This window comes from Tachyglossus aculeatus, chromosome 17 (assembly GCF_015852505.1).
Source record: "Tachyglossus aculeatus isolate mTacAcu1 chromosome 17, mTacAcu1.pri, whole genome shotgun sequence".
NCBI lineage: Eukaryota > Metazoa > Chordata > Mammalia > Monotremata > Tachyglossidae > Tachyglossus > Tachyglossus aculeatus.
The window spans coordinates 8,815,839-8,831,909 of NC_052082.1; the positions used below are offsets into that span (position 1 = coordinate 8,815,839).

General features: G+C 44.7%; 1 protein-coding gene across 3 annotated transcripts in view; it reads left to right on the forward strand.

Moving 5' to 3' along the window:
• Window positions 1-7,331, forward strand: part of LOC119939668 (coiled-coil domain-containing protein 171-like) — a 56,224-nt gene extending 48,893 nt beyond the window's left edge. For 2 of the 3 annotated variants that reach the window (XM_038759827.1, XM_038759829.1), the window contains 2 exons: window positions 4,873-5,007; window positions 7,142-7,331. In XM_038759827.1, the coding sequence (XP_038615755.1) occupies window positions 4,873-5,007; window positions 7,142-7,291 (285 nt within the window). In that variant the 3' untranslated portion in view covers window positions 7,292-7,331. The remainder of the gene's footprint in view (window positions 1-4,872; window positions 5,008-7,141) is intronic. The other variant, XM_038759828.1, reaches the window with a different exon arrangement.
• The last annotated feature ends 8,740 nt before the right edge of the window (window positions 7,332-16,071 follow it).

Sequence of the window (16,071 nt, forward strand, 5' to 3'; positions counted from 1 at the left end):
TTTTAATTTGCATTGTTAAATCACCGTTCCCTTGGCATATTGGTTGCTTTATTTATATGCATGGTTATTAGCATGACAAAGTACAACTCTGGTAGAAGGCAGGTGGTTTTATGACTTTTCTTCAGTGGAAATATATGTTATACTAAAAATCTACTCCCCAGAATGCTCTTAATATTGTAGAAACAGTTACGAAAATGAAAGTGCGTCCCTTACTATGGGCGAAGCACTGTACTGAGCGCTTGGGAGAGTACAATATAACAATAGACAGACACATTTCCTGGCTGTACTAAGTACTGGGGTAGATACAAGCCAATCAGATTGGACATAGTCCATGTCCCACAAGGGTTCTCACAGTCTTAATCCCCATTTTACAGGTGAATAATAATAATAATAATAATAATAATGGCATTTGTTAAGTGCTTACTATGTCCAAAGCACTGTTCTATGCGCTGAGCACTGTTCTAAGCACTGAGGTCACTTGACTTCTCTGTGCCTCAGTTGCCTCATCTGTAGAATGGGAATGAAGACAGCCCCACGGGGGATGACCTGATTACCGTCTATCTACCCCAGCGCTTAGAACAGTGCTTGGCACATAGTAAGCGTTTAACAAATAGGATCATTATTATTATCATTAAGTCCGGAGATCTGGGTTCTAGTCCCAGCTCTCCCTCTGGCCTGCCCGGTGACCTGGGGCCAGCTGCTTAACCTCTCTGGTTTCCGCGCCTGTAAAATTCATTCATTCATTCATTCAATCGTATTTATTGAGCGCTTACTCTGTGCAGAGCACTATACTAAGCGATTGGGAAGTATAATAATAATAATAATGGCATTTGTTAAGCGCTTACTATGTGCATAGCACTGTTCTAAGCGCTGGGGAGAATACAAGGTGATTAAATTGTCCCACGTGGGGCTCACAGTCAATCCTCATTTTACAGATGAGGTAACTGAGGCTCAGAGAAGTTAAGTGACTTGCCCAAGGTCACACAGCAGACATGTGGCGGAGCCGGGATTCGAACCCCTGACCTCTGACTCCAAAGCCCGGGCTGTTTCCACTGAGCCAGACGGTCCCTACCCAACAACGGGCTCAATGATGGCATTTGTTGTTAATAATAATAACAACAATAATAATAATGTTGGGATTTGTTACTAACAGAACACAGCCACTGTCTGCATGTGGATGTGCAGGTGGCCACCAGGGGGCAGCGGAACGAGTTACCGCCTCCGGGTGGATGATGATAGTGATAACAATGATGGTATTTGTCGTTGATAATAATAATAATAATTATAATAATAATAATAATAATAATAATAATTAATAATGTTGGTATTTGTTACCAACAGAACACAGCCACTGACTCCTTGTGGATTTGCAGGTGGCCACCAGGGGGCAGCAGAACATAGCCACCGTCTCCATGTGGATGATGATGATGATAATAATGATGGTATTTGTTAAAAATAATAATAATAATAATAGTAGTAATGTTGGTATTTGTTACCAACAGTTCACAGCCACCCACTCCGTGTGGATTTTCAGGTGGCCACCAGACGCAGTCACCGCCTCCATGTGGATTTGCAGGTGGCCACCAGGGGGCAGCAGAATCCAGTCACCGCCTCCCTGTGGATTTGCAGGTGGCCACCAGGGGGCAGCAGAACCCAGTCACCGCCTCCCTGTGGATGATGATAATTCATTCATTCAGTCGTATTTATTGAGCGCTTATTCATCGTATTTATTGAGCGCTTACTGTGTGCAGAGCACTGTACTAAGCGCTTGGGAAGTACAAGTCGGCAACATATAGAGACGGTCCCTACCCAACAGCGGGCTCACAGTCTAGAAGGGGGAGACAGACAACAAAAGAAAACATGTGGACAGGTGTCAAGTCATTCATTCATTCACTCATTCAATCGTATTTATTGAGCGCTTACTGTGTGCAGAGCACTGGACTAAGCGCTTGGGCAGTACAAGTTGGCAACATATAGAGACGGTCCCTACCCAACAGTGGGCTCACAGTCTAGAAGGGGGAGACAGACAACAAAACAAAACATGTGGGCAGGTGTCAAGTCATTCAGTCATTCATTCAATCATCAATCGTATTTATTGAGCACTTACTGTGCAGAGCACTGGACTAAGCGCTTGGGAAGTCCAAGTTGTCAACAGTGAGCAGCAGCGTAGCTCGGTGGAAAGAGCCTGGGCTTTGGAGTCAGTAGTCATGGGTTCAAATCCCACCTCTGCCAACTGTCAGCTGTGTGACTTTGGGCAAGTCACTTAACTTCTCTGCGCCTCAGTTACCTCAAATGTAAAATGGGGATTGACTGTGAGCCCCCCGTGGGACAACCTGATCACCTTGTATCCCCCCAGCGCTTTGAACAGTGCTTTGCATATTGTAAGTGCTTAATAAATGCCATCATTATTAGTATTATTAAGGAATACCATTATTATTATTATTATTATTATTATTATTATTATTATTGTTATCCACATGGAGATGGTTACTGTGTTCTGCTGCCCCCTGCTGGCCATCTCGGAATTCATTCATTCATTCAATCGTATTTATTGAGCGCTTACTGTGTGCAGAGTATTGTACTAAGTGCTTGGGAAGTACAAGTTGGCAACATACAGAGACGGTCCTTACCCAACAGCGGGCTCACAGTCTAGAAGGGGGACACAGACAACAAAACAAAACATATTAACAAAGTAAAATAAATAGAATAAATATGTACAAGTACAATGAATAGAGTAAAAAATATGTACAAACATATACATAAATACAGGTGCTGTGGAGAGGGTAAGGAGGTAAGGCGAGGGGATGGGGAGGGGGAGAGGAAGGAGGGGGCTCAATCTGGGAAGGCCTCTTGGAGGAGGTGAGCTCAGTAGGGCTTTGAAGGGAGGAAGAGAGCTAGCTTGGCAGATGTGTGGAGGGAGGGCATTCCAGGCCAGGGGGAGGAAGTTGGGCCGGGGGTCGATGGTGGGACAGGCGAGAACTAGGTCCCGTGAGGAGGTGAGTGCAGAGGAGCAGAATGTGCGGGCTGGGCTGGAGAAGGAGAGAAGGGAGGTGAGGTAGGCGGGGGTGAGGTGATGAACAGCCTTGTAGCCAAGGGTGAGGAGTTTTTGCCTGATGCGTAGGTTGACTGGTAGCCACTGGAGATTTTTGAGGAGGGGAGTAACATGCCCAGAGCGTTTCTGCACAAAGACGATCCGGGCAGCGGCATGAAGTGTGGACTGAAGTGGGGAGAGACAGGAGGATGGGAGATCCGGAGAGGAGGCTGATGCTGTAATCCAGTCCGGAGAGGATGAGAGATTGAACCAGCAGGGTAGCGGTTTGGAATCCACACGGAGGCGGTGACTGTGGTCTGCCGCTTACCAAATACCAACATTATTATTATGATGATGATTAGTAATAATAATAAAAAGTACCATTATTACTATTATTTTTATCATCCTCACAGAGGCGGTAACTGTCTTTTGCTGCCCCCTGGTGGCTACCTCTAAATTCACACAGGGTCGGTGATTGTTTTGATGTCTGTCTCCCCTTCAATCAATCAATCAATCGTATTTATTGAGTACTTACTGTGTGCAGAGCACTGTGCTAAGCGCTTGGGAAGAGCCCGTAGTGGGGAGGGATTGTCTCTATTGCCGAATTGTACTTTCCAAGCGCTTAGTGCAGTGCTGTGCACCCAGTAAGCACTCAATAAGTTTGATTGACTAAATTCAGAAGAAGCAGCATGGCTCAGTGGAAAAAGCACGGGCTTTGGAGTCAGAGGTCATGAGTTAGTTCAAACCCCGGCTCTGCCAATTGTCAGCTGTGTGACGTTGGGCAAGTCACTTAACTTCTCTGTGCCTCAGTTACCTCATCTGTAAAGTGGAGATTAAGACTGTGAGCCCCATGTGGAACAACCTGGTCACCTTGTAACCTCCCCAGCACTTAGAACAGTGCTTTGCACATAGTAAGCGCTTACTAAATGCCATTATTATTATTATTATAAGTAACTGAGGCACAGAGAAGTGAAGTAACTTGTCCAAGGTCACACAGCACACTAGGGGCAAGGCTGAGATTAGACCCTTGGTCCTTCTGACTTCTAGGCCCGTGCTCTAGCCACTAGGCCACACTGCTTCTCTGGCTGGATCAGTCGTGTCAGGGGAACTACCGCGGCTGAAGCGATACCTAAGATTTAAACTTCTAATTTTAGGTTCATAATCCTAATCATCATCGTCGGTATTTAATGAGCCCTCGCAATAGGGAGGAGAGAGGAGGGCTTTTCAAGCGCTGAGTACCGTGGTCTGGTCTGTAATAATAGAAATTATGATATTTAAGGGCCAGGTACCGTACTAAGCGCTGGGGTGGATACAAGCAATTGGTTTGGGGACAGCGTCCTTCCCCATTTGACAGGCAAGAGAACTGAGGCCCAGAGGAAGTGAAGTGACTCACCCAAGGTCACACACCCGACAAGTGGAAGAGCCAAGATCAGAACCCTCAGAACATAGAGAAGCCGTGTGGCTCAGTGGAAAACAGCAGGGGCTTTGGAGTCAGAGGTCATGGGTTCAAATCCCAGCTCCACCAATTGTCAGCTGTGTGACTCTGGGCAAGTCACTTCACTTCTCTGCGCCTCAGTTCCCTCATCTGTAAAATGGGGATGAAGGCTGTGAGCCCCCCGTGGGACAACCTGATCAACCTTGTAACCTCCCCAGCGCTTAGAGCAGTGCTTTGTACACAGAGTAAGCGCTTAATAAATGTCATCATCATCATCAACCCTCGACCTTCTGCCACCTCGTACTCTTTCCACTACTCCATGCTGCTTTCATCCGAAAGAGTGTCCCTGCTGATACTGGTTGTTGTTTTTTTTTTCTTTTGGTGTCTTTTGGTCGTCCCCTGTTAGATCAGAGATCAGATCTCACTGTCGTGGACATCAGCCACCGAGGGGGACTTCACGCTGCAGCTCCCCAGGGTGACCCTGGAGAACTTAGTCGGAGAGGAGGGGCTCAAGGGGCGGCCGGAAGGAGCAGCTTGCCAGGTGAGGGGCAGAAATCACCCCGCCGACGACTGAGATGCGGAGAAAAGCGAACCGCGGGAAAAGGACGGAGCCGCGCCTGCAAATGCACCGTGGTCAGAATCGACTGGAGACCTTCCCATTCTGTCAGTCGGCGGTATTTATCGAGCGCTTACCGTGTGCCACGCACTGGACTAAGCGTCTGGAAAAGCACAAGACAGGAGAATCGGTAGAATTGGGGAAGCAGCGGGGCTCAGGGGAAAGAACCCGGGCTTTGGAGTCAGAAGTCATGGGTTCAAATCCCGGCTCCGCCACTTAGCTGTGTGACTTTGAGCAGGTCACTTCAAGGGAAGCAGCATGGCTCAGTGGAAAGAGCCCGGGCTTTGGAGTCAGAGGTCATGGGTTTAAATCCCGGCTCCGCCACTTAGCTGTGTGACTTTGAGCAAGTCACTTCAAGGGAAGCAGCATAGCTCAGTGGAAAGAGGCCGGGCTTTGGAGTCAGAGGGCATGGGTTCAAATCCCGGCTCCGCCACTTGTCAGCTGTGTGACTTTGGGCAAGCCACTTAACTTCTCTGACTTCTCTTAAGTTCTCCCCCTTTTAGACTGTGAGCCCACTGTTGGGTAGGGACCATCTCTATATGTTGCCAACTTGTACTTCCCAAGTGCTTAGTACAGTGCTCTGCACACAGTAAGCGCTCAATAAATACGAATGATTGATTGATTGATTGATTCTCTGGGCCTCAGTTCCCTCATCTGTGAAATGGGGATTAAGACTGTGACCCCCCCGTGGGACAACCTGATCACCTTGTAACCTCCCCAGCGCTTAGAACCGTACTTTGCACATAGTAAGCGCTTAATAAATGCCATTATTATTATTATTATTATTCTCTGGGCCTCAGTTCCCTCATCTGTAAAATGGGGATTAAGACTGTGAGCCCCATGTGGGACAACCTGATCACCTTGTAAACTCCCCAGCGCTTAGAACAGTGCTTTGTACATAGTAAGTGCTTAATAAATGCCATTATTATTTATTAGACATTTTTTCCCTGTGATCATAAATTTAACGTACTGGAGAAGCGGCGTGGCCTGATAGATGATTCATTCATCATGACGGATTGAGCCCAAGGCCTGCTTTTTAATTCCATCTCTGCCACTTTCCTGCTGTGTGACCTTGGGCGAGTACAGATTGTCGGGAAATTTCCAATTTTATTTAGAAGTCAATTAAGTAAATGTGAACATTAAATTGCATTTAAGTATATCTGCCCATATATAACAAATAGATTTATACTTCTTTTAATATAATGAATGTGGCAGAGCTGGGATTAGAACCCAGGTCCTTCTGACTCCCAAGCCCGTTCTCAATCCACTAGCCCACTCTGTTTCTAATTTGGAAGTTAAAAGAGGTTTAACAGTAATCTACTAGGAATCTTTAAATCTCTACCTTTGCCGTGCGGCCTAATGGAAAGAGGAGTCCCGCCACTTGCCTGCTGTGTGACCTTGGTCAAATCACTTCTTTGATCCTCAGTTTTCTCATCTGTCAAGTGGGGATTCGGTACTTGATCTCTCTCCTAATGAGGCTTTGAGCCCCTTTAGGAGCAGAGAGAGACTTGTGCCTGAACTGATTAGTGAAACAGCGTGGCTCAGTGGAAAGAGCCCGGGCTTTGGAGTCAGAGGTCATGGGTTCAAATCCCGGCTCTGCCAATTGTCAGCTGTGTGACTGTGGGCAAGTCACTTCACTTCTCTGGGCCTCAGTTACCTCATTTGTAAAATGGGGATTAAGACTGTGAGCCCCCCGTGGGACAACCTGAGCACCTTGTAACCTCCCTAGCGCTTAGAACAGTGCTTTGCACATAGTAAGCGCTTAACAAATAACATTATTATTATTATTAATTTGTTACAAGATCATTGCTTGACACGGAGCGAGTGCTCAACACATACCGTCAATATTTACAATGCAAAAGCCTTTACTTTGCAAACTCAGATGCCATACAAAATATGTTGTCCCTAAATTCTCCAGTTCTGGCACGATAACCCTTCTGATCTCTTCTCCAACCATCTTGTAGGATTTGAAGTGTGCTCCCTGGTAAAATTACGGAAGTTCTTCCTTGTGGGAATAGATTTATTTGAATTGCTTTTGACGTGGTGTGTATTTCTTAAGGCCGTGATTAAAAGTTTCATGGACATCTATCAGCTCGCAAGCTCTAGAATTGCTACGCTAGAAAGAGAAATGACGTCCTATCAGAACCACATCGCAACCCTGAAGTCAGAGCTCCAAACTGCTTGCCTGCGTGAAAATGACAGTTTGTAACCAGAAAAGCAGGGCCTCATTAGTCCTGATTTACTTCAGCTTTTTGTGAGTATTCCTGTCCTACTTGGTGTGTTTGTCATTCTTCTAAATGATCAGGGTTGCTGAAGTTTTCTAAGTGATCAAGGGGACAAGTTATCTGGGGGAGGGAGAATTAAATGGGAATTTAAAGAAGCACGACGTTATGATTTCTTTGGGTACTGAACTACCATTAGCAGTTAGAATGCTGTTTAAATGTAGCAAAGTGGAGCATGTCACTGTATAAAGATGCAGTGCAGCCTGTAAATCAGATGTCACTGATTATCCAATCAAAACAATCATTAGAACATGTAATTAGTCTCTGAAGGAAATTAAGGCTATACAAAATCAATTTTTTTTACATAAAACATTTTATCCCGATTACTCATTTGTAAATTTTGCCCCAGCTAATAATGGTAATAATAGTGATATTTGTTAAGCACTTACTATGTGCCCGCGAGCCCGTTGTTGGGTAGGGACTGTCTCTGTATGTTGCCAACTTGTACTTCCGAAGCGCTTAGTACAGTGCTCTGCACACAATAAGTGCTCAATAAATGCGATTGAATGAACGAATGAATGTGCCAACACTGCTCTAAGCGCTGGGGGAACTACAAGTTAATCAGGCTGGACATTGTCTCCTTTGTCAGAATGTAAGCTCCAGTGGGGCCCCTTGTTTCTGTTGTTCTTTCCCGAGTGTTTAGTATAGTGCATTGCAGCCGACGGCCGCTCAGTATATACTTTTACTACTAATGATAATACATAGCTAATAATAATAACAATGATGGCATTTATTCAGTGCTTACCATGTGCAAAGCACTGTTCTAAGCGCTGGGGAGGTTACAAGGTGATCAGGTTGTCCCACGGGGGGCTCACAGTCTTCATCCCCATTTTCCAGGTGAGGTCACTGAGACCCAGAGAAGTTAAGTGACTTGCCCACTTGTTGCCAGCTTGTACTTCCCAAGTGCTTAGTACAGTGCTCTGCACACAGTAAGCGCTCAATAAATACGATTGATGATGATGGTGATGATGCCCAAAGTCACATAGCTGACAATTGGCAGAGCCGGGATTTGAACCCATGCCCTCTGACTCCAAAGCCCGGGCTCTTTCCACCGAGCCACACTGCTTCTCTAATTAAAGATCACCCTAAGAGATTAAAAACTGGTGTAGGAATGATTTTTCACATGCAGTTTTAACATCTGAGAGCATTTTTGTTTCCCTTGAGGCTAAGGAGTTTCCCCAGATATGAAAAATGTGCTCAGGAAGGATCGTAATTGACTGAGGACATGTGTGTGTCACTTCAGTTTTTAGATAAATGTTCTCACTAGCATTTATCTAATAGCATTTAATAGCATTTAAAGCCAAATATATTTTCAGTGAAAATATAGAGCCTTACCAGTTGTTGGGGATTTATTACACTAGAATCACGTTGTTTGCCGTTCTTAGAATATCATGGCAACCAGAATTGGATTGTTTATTAAGGGAGTGAGAGAGAGCTTGAGTGTGTGTGTGTGTGTGTGTGTGTACGTATTTGATCTTTTAGACTGTGAGCCCACTGTTGGGTAGGGACTATATATGTTGCCAATTTGTACTTCCCAGGCACTTAGTACAGTGCTCTGCACATAGTAAGCGCTCAATAAATGCGATTGATGATGATGATGATGATTTGTCATTCAGAGTAAAAGGGGACATAAAAATTCTTAGCTTTGAAGTCAGTCCAGTAATAATAATAATGGTGGCATTTGTTAAGCGCTTACTTTGTGCAAAGCACTGTTCTAAGCGCTGGAGGGATAAAAGGTGATCAGGTTGTCCCACGTGGGGCTCACAGTCTTTTGAAGTCAGTCCAGTAATAATAATAATAATGGTATTTGTTAAGCGCTTACTTTGTGCAAAGCACTGTTCTAAGCGCTGGGGGGATACAAGGTGATCAGGTTGTCCCACATGGGGCTCACAGTCTTCATCCCCATTTTCCAGATGAGGGAACTGAGGCCCAGAGAAGTGAAGTGACTTGCCCAAAGTCACACAGCTGACAAGCGGCGGGGCCGGGATTAGAACCCATGACCTCTGGCTCCCAAGCCTGTATTCTTTCCACTGAGCCACGCTGCTTCTCAGTACGTGCAGTAACTTAGCAGGAGTAACAATAATAATAATAATAATGATGGCATTTATTAAGCACTTACTATGTGCAAAGCACTGTTCTAAGCTCTGGGGTAGATACAAGGTAATCAAGTTGTCCCACGGGGGGCTCACAGACTTAATCCCCATTTTCCAGATGAGGGAACTGAGGCCCAGAGAAGTGAAGTAGTCAGCATGTAAGCCAATTCTTAAAAACGGGCACGCTAATTCAGTTTCTTGTTCGTTACACAATTTTGATTATTTTGTTTTTACATGCCACCGCAGGAATCATGAGACCATTCAGCTCCCTCTTGGTTCGTCTCCTGTCGTTCCCCCCGACCAGAACTGGAATACGGACTTCAGCCACTGCAAGCCGAACTTAGACACAACTCGCGCTCTTTTTTAAAGGAGACGTCTGCCAGCCTTCCTCCCATTCCCTCCTGGTACCGGCAAAGGAAACCAAGTGGACTTTACTTTTTGTTAAAGAGAAAAATGGAACTGAAATCAGGCAATACAATTGAAGCAGTCCTTGGAAGACTTGACTTTTTTAAACCGGTTGCGTTGCTTTTTGCATCTGAGCGATCGTTCGGTGCGTGTCCGGGCCTCTTTGCGGAGACAGCGGGAGAACTGGTGGAACACACCCTAACGATGATGCACTTCAGGGGGCAGGGAGTATTGTTGTATTATTGCTGTATTGGACTCTCCCAAGTGCTCAGTACAGTGCTCTGGACACAGTTAGCACTCAATAAATACAATTAAATGAATGAGTTAGTACAAAACAAAGGACACATTAGCTGCTCCCGAAGAGTTTATATCCCAGTAGGGGACAGGGGAAGGCTTGGACGGGCAGAAGTCTCCTTCCACCTTAAACCTCAGTTTACCTCATCTGTAAAATAGGGGTTAAGACCGTGAACCCCATGTGGGACAGGGCTTTGCACATAGTAAGCGCTTAATAAATGCTATCATTATTATTACTATTAACTTGTTACAAGATCATTCCTGATTACCCCAGCGCTTAGAACAGTGCTTGACACTTCATAAGCACTTAGCAAATACCATCGTTGTTATTAGCAATAAGCACTCAATAAATACCGCTGATTGATTGGAAGCTGTTGGAGATATCCAACAGAGACTCCACCTAGAACAGCTTTCCTGTCCGTCAATCAGTCAGTCGTATTTATTGAGCGCTTACTGTGTGCAGAGCACTGGGCTAAGCGCTCGGGAGAGTACACTATAACAATGAAGAGAAGCAGCGTGGCTCAGTGGAAAGAGCACGGGCTTTGGAGTCAGAGGTCATGGTTCAAATCCCGGCTCCACCACGTCTGCTGTGTGACCTTGGGCAAGTCACTTAACTTCTCAGAGCCGCAGTTACCTCATCTGTATAATAGGGATTAAGACTGTGGGCCCCACGTGGGACAACCTGATCACCTTGTATCCCCCCAGCGCTTAGAACAGCGCTTTGCACATAGCAAGCGCTTAAAAAATACCATCAAAAAAATAAAATAAAAAAGAGAAACATTCCCTGCCCACAATGAGCTTATTGCTCTACAGCCCACAGTCTAGGTCCTCAGGAGCCATGTAGACGTCTAGGTTACTTTTATACATTTGTTATAGATATAAAATGCCCACAAAAGATACCCATATTAGATATCTTTTGCTTATTTTGTGCATGTTCTTTGATCACCTGGCTGTCCATTCACGCTGCTCCCCCGGTAGATTGGAAATGCCTTCCGTGTAAGGAGCTGCTTACCTACCCCCCACCTTCAAAGCCTTAATAATAATAATGATAATAATAATAATAATGGCATTTATCATCATCATCATCAATCGTATTTATTGAGCGCTTACTATGTGCAGAGCACTGTACTAAGTGCTTGGGAAGTACAAATTGGCAACATATAGAGACAGTCCCTACCCAACAGTGGGCTCACAGTCTAAAAGGGGGAGACAGAGAACAAAACCAAACATACTAACAAAATAAAATAAATAGAATAGATATGTACAAATAAAATAAATAAATAAATAGAGTAAAAAAAATATGTACAAACATATATACAGGTGCTGTGGGGAAGGGAAGGAGGTAAGATGGGGGGATGGAGAGGGGGACGAGGGGGCTGTAGAGCAATTTATTAAGCACTTACTATGTGCAAAGCACTGTTCTAAGCGCTGGGGAGGTTACAAGGTGATCAGGTTGTCCCAGGGGGCTCACAGTCTTAATCCCCATTTTACAGATGAGGTAACTGAGGCTTAGAGAAGTTAAGTGACTTGCCCAAAGTCACACAGCTGACAAGTGGCGGGGCCGGGATTTGAACCACTGACCTCCAACTCCAAAGCCCGTGCTCTTTCCATTGAGCCACGCTGCTTCTATATATAAAAGCACATTTCCTCCAAAAGGCCTTCCCTGACTAAACCCTCTCTTTCCTCTCTCCTGTTCCCTTCCGAGTTGTCCTTGCACTTGGATTTGTCCCCTCGATTCACCCCTCCCTCAGCCCTACAGGATTTAAGTTCATACATATGTGTCTGCCAACTCTGTGATATTATCCTCACCCAAGGTGCAGTGTTCTGCACCATCTATCAGAATGATGAAGTCTCGCTGTCGGTGGCATTTATTTTCACACCCAGAGGACACCTAAGAAGATATTTTGCGGTTCAACGGGTGCCCGTTTTGTTCTAATACATTATCACTGTAAATTATTCAGTGTCTGTCTGCAGAATTTGTTTCCCAGACAACACGGTCTGAGTTTGTATAAATACCATTGCTAAAGGGGCTATCTGTTGTTCTACTTGGTATCGGTTGAGTCCAGGAATAGAACAACCATGTCACAATATCAGCAGACATCCTATTTCATATAAGTTCAACTCTTGATAGCCCTGAAACCTGTAGGAAATGAATATTTTTGTCAAGTAACAAAATTGATCAGAGAGAAATAATCATGATAGTCCGTCTTTTTCTGTTCATTAATCTTTGTAGAATTATGAGGTTTTTTGTTTGTTGTTTTTTTGAGTGATGGTTTCCTTTAATCCTGTTCCTTGAGACTGCTTGGATTCTACTAGGCAGACACCACTGTGGGGGAGCTTAAATAAAATCCTTTTTCTAGGGCTAACTTATCTGTTGCCCTTTACATTTTTGCTAGTGATGACTAAATCGGATCCCAGAAACATTCCAGTTTACATAAAATTTGAATGTCTCATGGATTTCTCTCTCCTAAGATTGGCTTAGGCTGCTCACCTGAGCTGTGTCCATGGTGACCAGTGTTTAAAGAAAACAGCAGCAGGAGGATAGCTTGGTTTTTATAGGAGATTAGCCAGTAGAGAAGGGAACCTCACAGACTCATTCACACTGAGAAAGCTATTAGGGTGGCAGCTTTGTTTGTAAAATTCACCTTCAGAGTTTCTAAGGTGATTGCACAATCAATAAATCAATAAATTGTATTTACTGAGCACTTACCGTGTTCACAGCACTACTAAATGCTTGGGGAGAGTAGTCAGTCATATTGATTGAGTTCTTACTATCTTTGTGCAGAAATGCTCTGGGCATGTCACCCCCCTCCTCAAAAATCTCCAGTGGCTGCCTGTCAACCTACGCATCAGGCAGAAACTCCTCACTCTGGGCTTCAGAGAAGCAGCGTGGCTCAGTGGAAAAGAGCCCGGGCTTTGGAGTCAGAGGTCATGGGTTCAAATCCCGGCTCCACCAATTGTCAGCTGTGTGACTTTGGGTAAGTCACTTAACTTCTCTGGGCCTCAGTGACCTCATCTGTAAAATGGGGATTAAGACTGTGAGCCCCCGTGGGACAACCTGATTACCTTGTAACCTCCCTGGCGCTTAGAACAGTGCTTTGCACATAGTAAGCGCCTAATAAATGCCATTATTATTATTATTATTACTATTCAAGGTTGTCCATCACCTCGCCCCCTCCTACCTCACCTCCTGTCTGTCCTTCTCCAGCCCAGCCCGCACCCTCCGCTCCTCCGCCGCTAATCTCCTCCCCGTACCTCGTTCTCGCCTGTCCTGCCGTCGACCCCCGGGCCTGGAATGGCCTCCCTCTGCCCATCCGCCAAGCTAGCTCTCTTCCTCCCTTCAAGGCCCTGCTGAGAGCTCACCTCCTCCAGGAGGCCTTCCCACACTGAGCCCCTTCCTTCCTCTCCCCCTCCTCCTCCTCTCCATCCCCCCCCATCTTACCTCCTTCCCTTCCCCACAGCACCTGTATATATGTATATATGTTTGTACATATTTATTACTTTATTTAATTTATTTGTACATATCTATTCTATTTATTTTATTTTGTTAGTATGTTTGGTTTTGTTCTCTGTCTCCCCCTTTTAGACTGTGAGCCCACTGTTGGGTAGGGACTGTCTCTATATGTTACCAATTTGTACTTCCCAAGCACTTAGTACAGTGCTCTGCACATAGTAAGCGCTCAATAAATACGATTGATGATGATGATGATGTGGACAGGTGTTGTCATCAAAATAAATAGAAATAAAGCTAGATGCACATCATTAACAAAATAAATAGAATAGTAAATATGCACAAGTAAAATAAATAGAGTAATAAATCTGTACAAACACATATACAGGTGCTGTGGGGAGGGGAAGTAGGTAGGGCGAGGGGAATGGGAAGGAGGAGAGGGAAAAGGGGGCTTTGTCTCCCAGGCCTGTGCTCTTTCCACTGAACCTTGCTGCTTTCAGGAACTGTGTTTTATTTTGAAATGTACTGATGTCTTGCATTTCCCTGTTATTGTCCCGTTTACTCCCATTTTTATTAGGAGCCCAAGTGTAGGGCTCGGGACAAATCCGTTTACCTTATAACAACCCCAGGGCTTAGCTTGGCATTTTGCACATAATAAAGCTCCATAAACGCGATTACTACTGTGACTAAGAGTTCTCATTTGGCCATGACACCCGGATGATTCCAAATGTTCCTTAGGAAAAATTATCCCTCGAAGCCTCAATTCTCTCTCTCATTCTTTCTCACCTCACATTCTTAACTTCCGACTGAAATGTAGTCTATGTGATATTCTATTGCCTTTCCTCTTCTCAGAGTATAGAATCTTTTTTTTTTTTTGCACCAGGCCCGCAACGTCTTTTCTGCTTGTAGACCTCCTCGACAACAGATGACAATTTTATTTGTACATATCTATTCTATTTATTTTATTTTGTTAGTATGTTTGGTTTTGTTCTCTGTCTTCCCCTTTTAGACTGTGAGCCCACTGTTGGGTAGGGACTGTCTCTATATGTTGCCAATTTGTACTTCCCAAGCGCTTAGTACAGTGCTCTGAACATAGTAAGCGCTCAATAAATACGATTGATGATGATGATGATGATGACAAGACACACCTTTTGTGAAGTGGAATAAAAAGTCTCATCTTCTGGCTAGAAAAAGTTGCCATTAAAATCATGATTAAAGCCAAATCTGCCACTTTGAATGTAATTGTTCCTTTTTCTGGATTCATCCAACCCACCTCTTAATATTTCCGTTCACCCTGGGGAGGGCTGTGAAATTTAATTAGCTAATGTTCATGAAAAGCTTTGACTTTCCAAAACCTATGTCCCAGAAGGTACATGGTATTTGTTAAGAGCTTATTTTGTTCCTGACACCGCAATAAGTGCCACGGTAAATACAAGATCATCAATACTGGTCCCATATAGGGGCTCATGGTCTTAATCCTCCTTTTCACAGATGGTGAAACTGAGGCACAGAGAAGTTGAGTGTGTTGTCCAAGGTCTCACAGCAGAGAAGTGGAGGAGCTGGGATTAGAACCCAGGTCCTTCTGATTCCCAGGCCCATGCCCTTTCCACTAGGCTTTCACTGCTTCTATTTATTCTTCATGCCCACTATCTGCAAACCATTCCACACTGCCCATTCTATTTCATCCTCCATTCATTCACTCATATTTATTGAGCACTTACTGTATGTAAATCCTCTACGCTTTTTGCCCTCTGAGGTATTTGGGCCCACTGAGGAACGGTTGCTGTTCCCATTTTCAGAAGGAAGAGTACAGGCCTGAGAGTCAGAGGACCTGGGTTCTAATCCCGGCTCTGCCACTTGTCTCCCGCGTGATTTTGGACAAGTCATTTGACTTCGCTGTGCCTCAGCTGTCTCAACTACAAGCAAAGGTCCTAAAACCCCCCAAAAAAGTTGTATCAATCAATCAATTGTATTTAATGAACACTTACTGTGTGCAGAGTGGGAGAATACCGTATAACAGAATTGGTAGACTTGTTCCCCATCCACAGTGAGATTTCTGGACCCTCAGCTGTTCCATTTTCTCGTAAGGTGGCATGACCTATCATCATCAGTGGAATTTATTATGATCAGGTGGATTGGAAGAGGGAGGGAATTCGAAGCAGGAGAGACATTGTGAACGAGGGGAGAGGCAGGAAAGGAGCGAATGAGGAAGGTTAACTGGGTAAGAATCACGACTGCAAACTGGAACATAGTGATTGAAGAAATCTGATGTGTTAGGCCACAGAGAGCTGCTGGAGGCCCTTGAAGCCAAAGATTTGGGGTTTCTGCTTGATGAAGAGAGGGGTGAGTGATTTCTGAGGAGTTCAGAGATGTGGGCAGAATGACGTCATGTTTCTAGTCTAGTTTCTTTTGGGGATGTTTAAACAAAAGCACTCTGCTTGTAATCCACAATGGCCCCTGATCG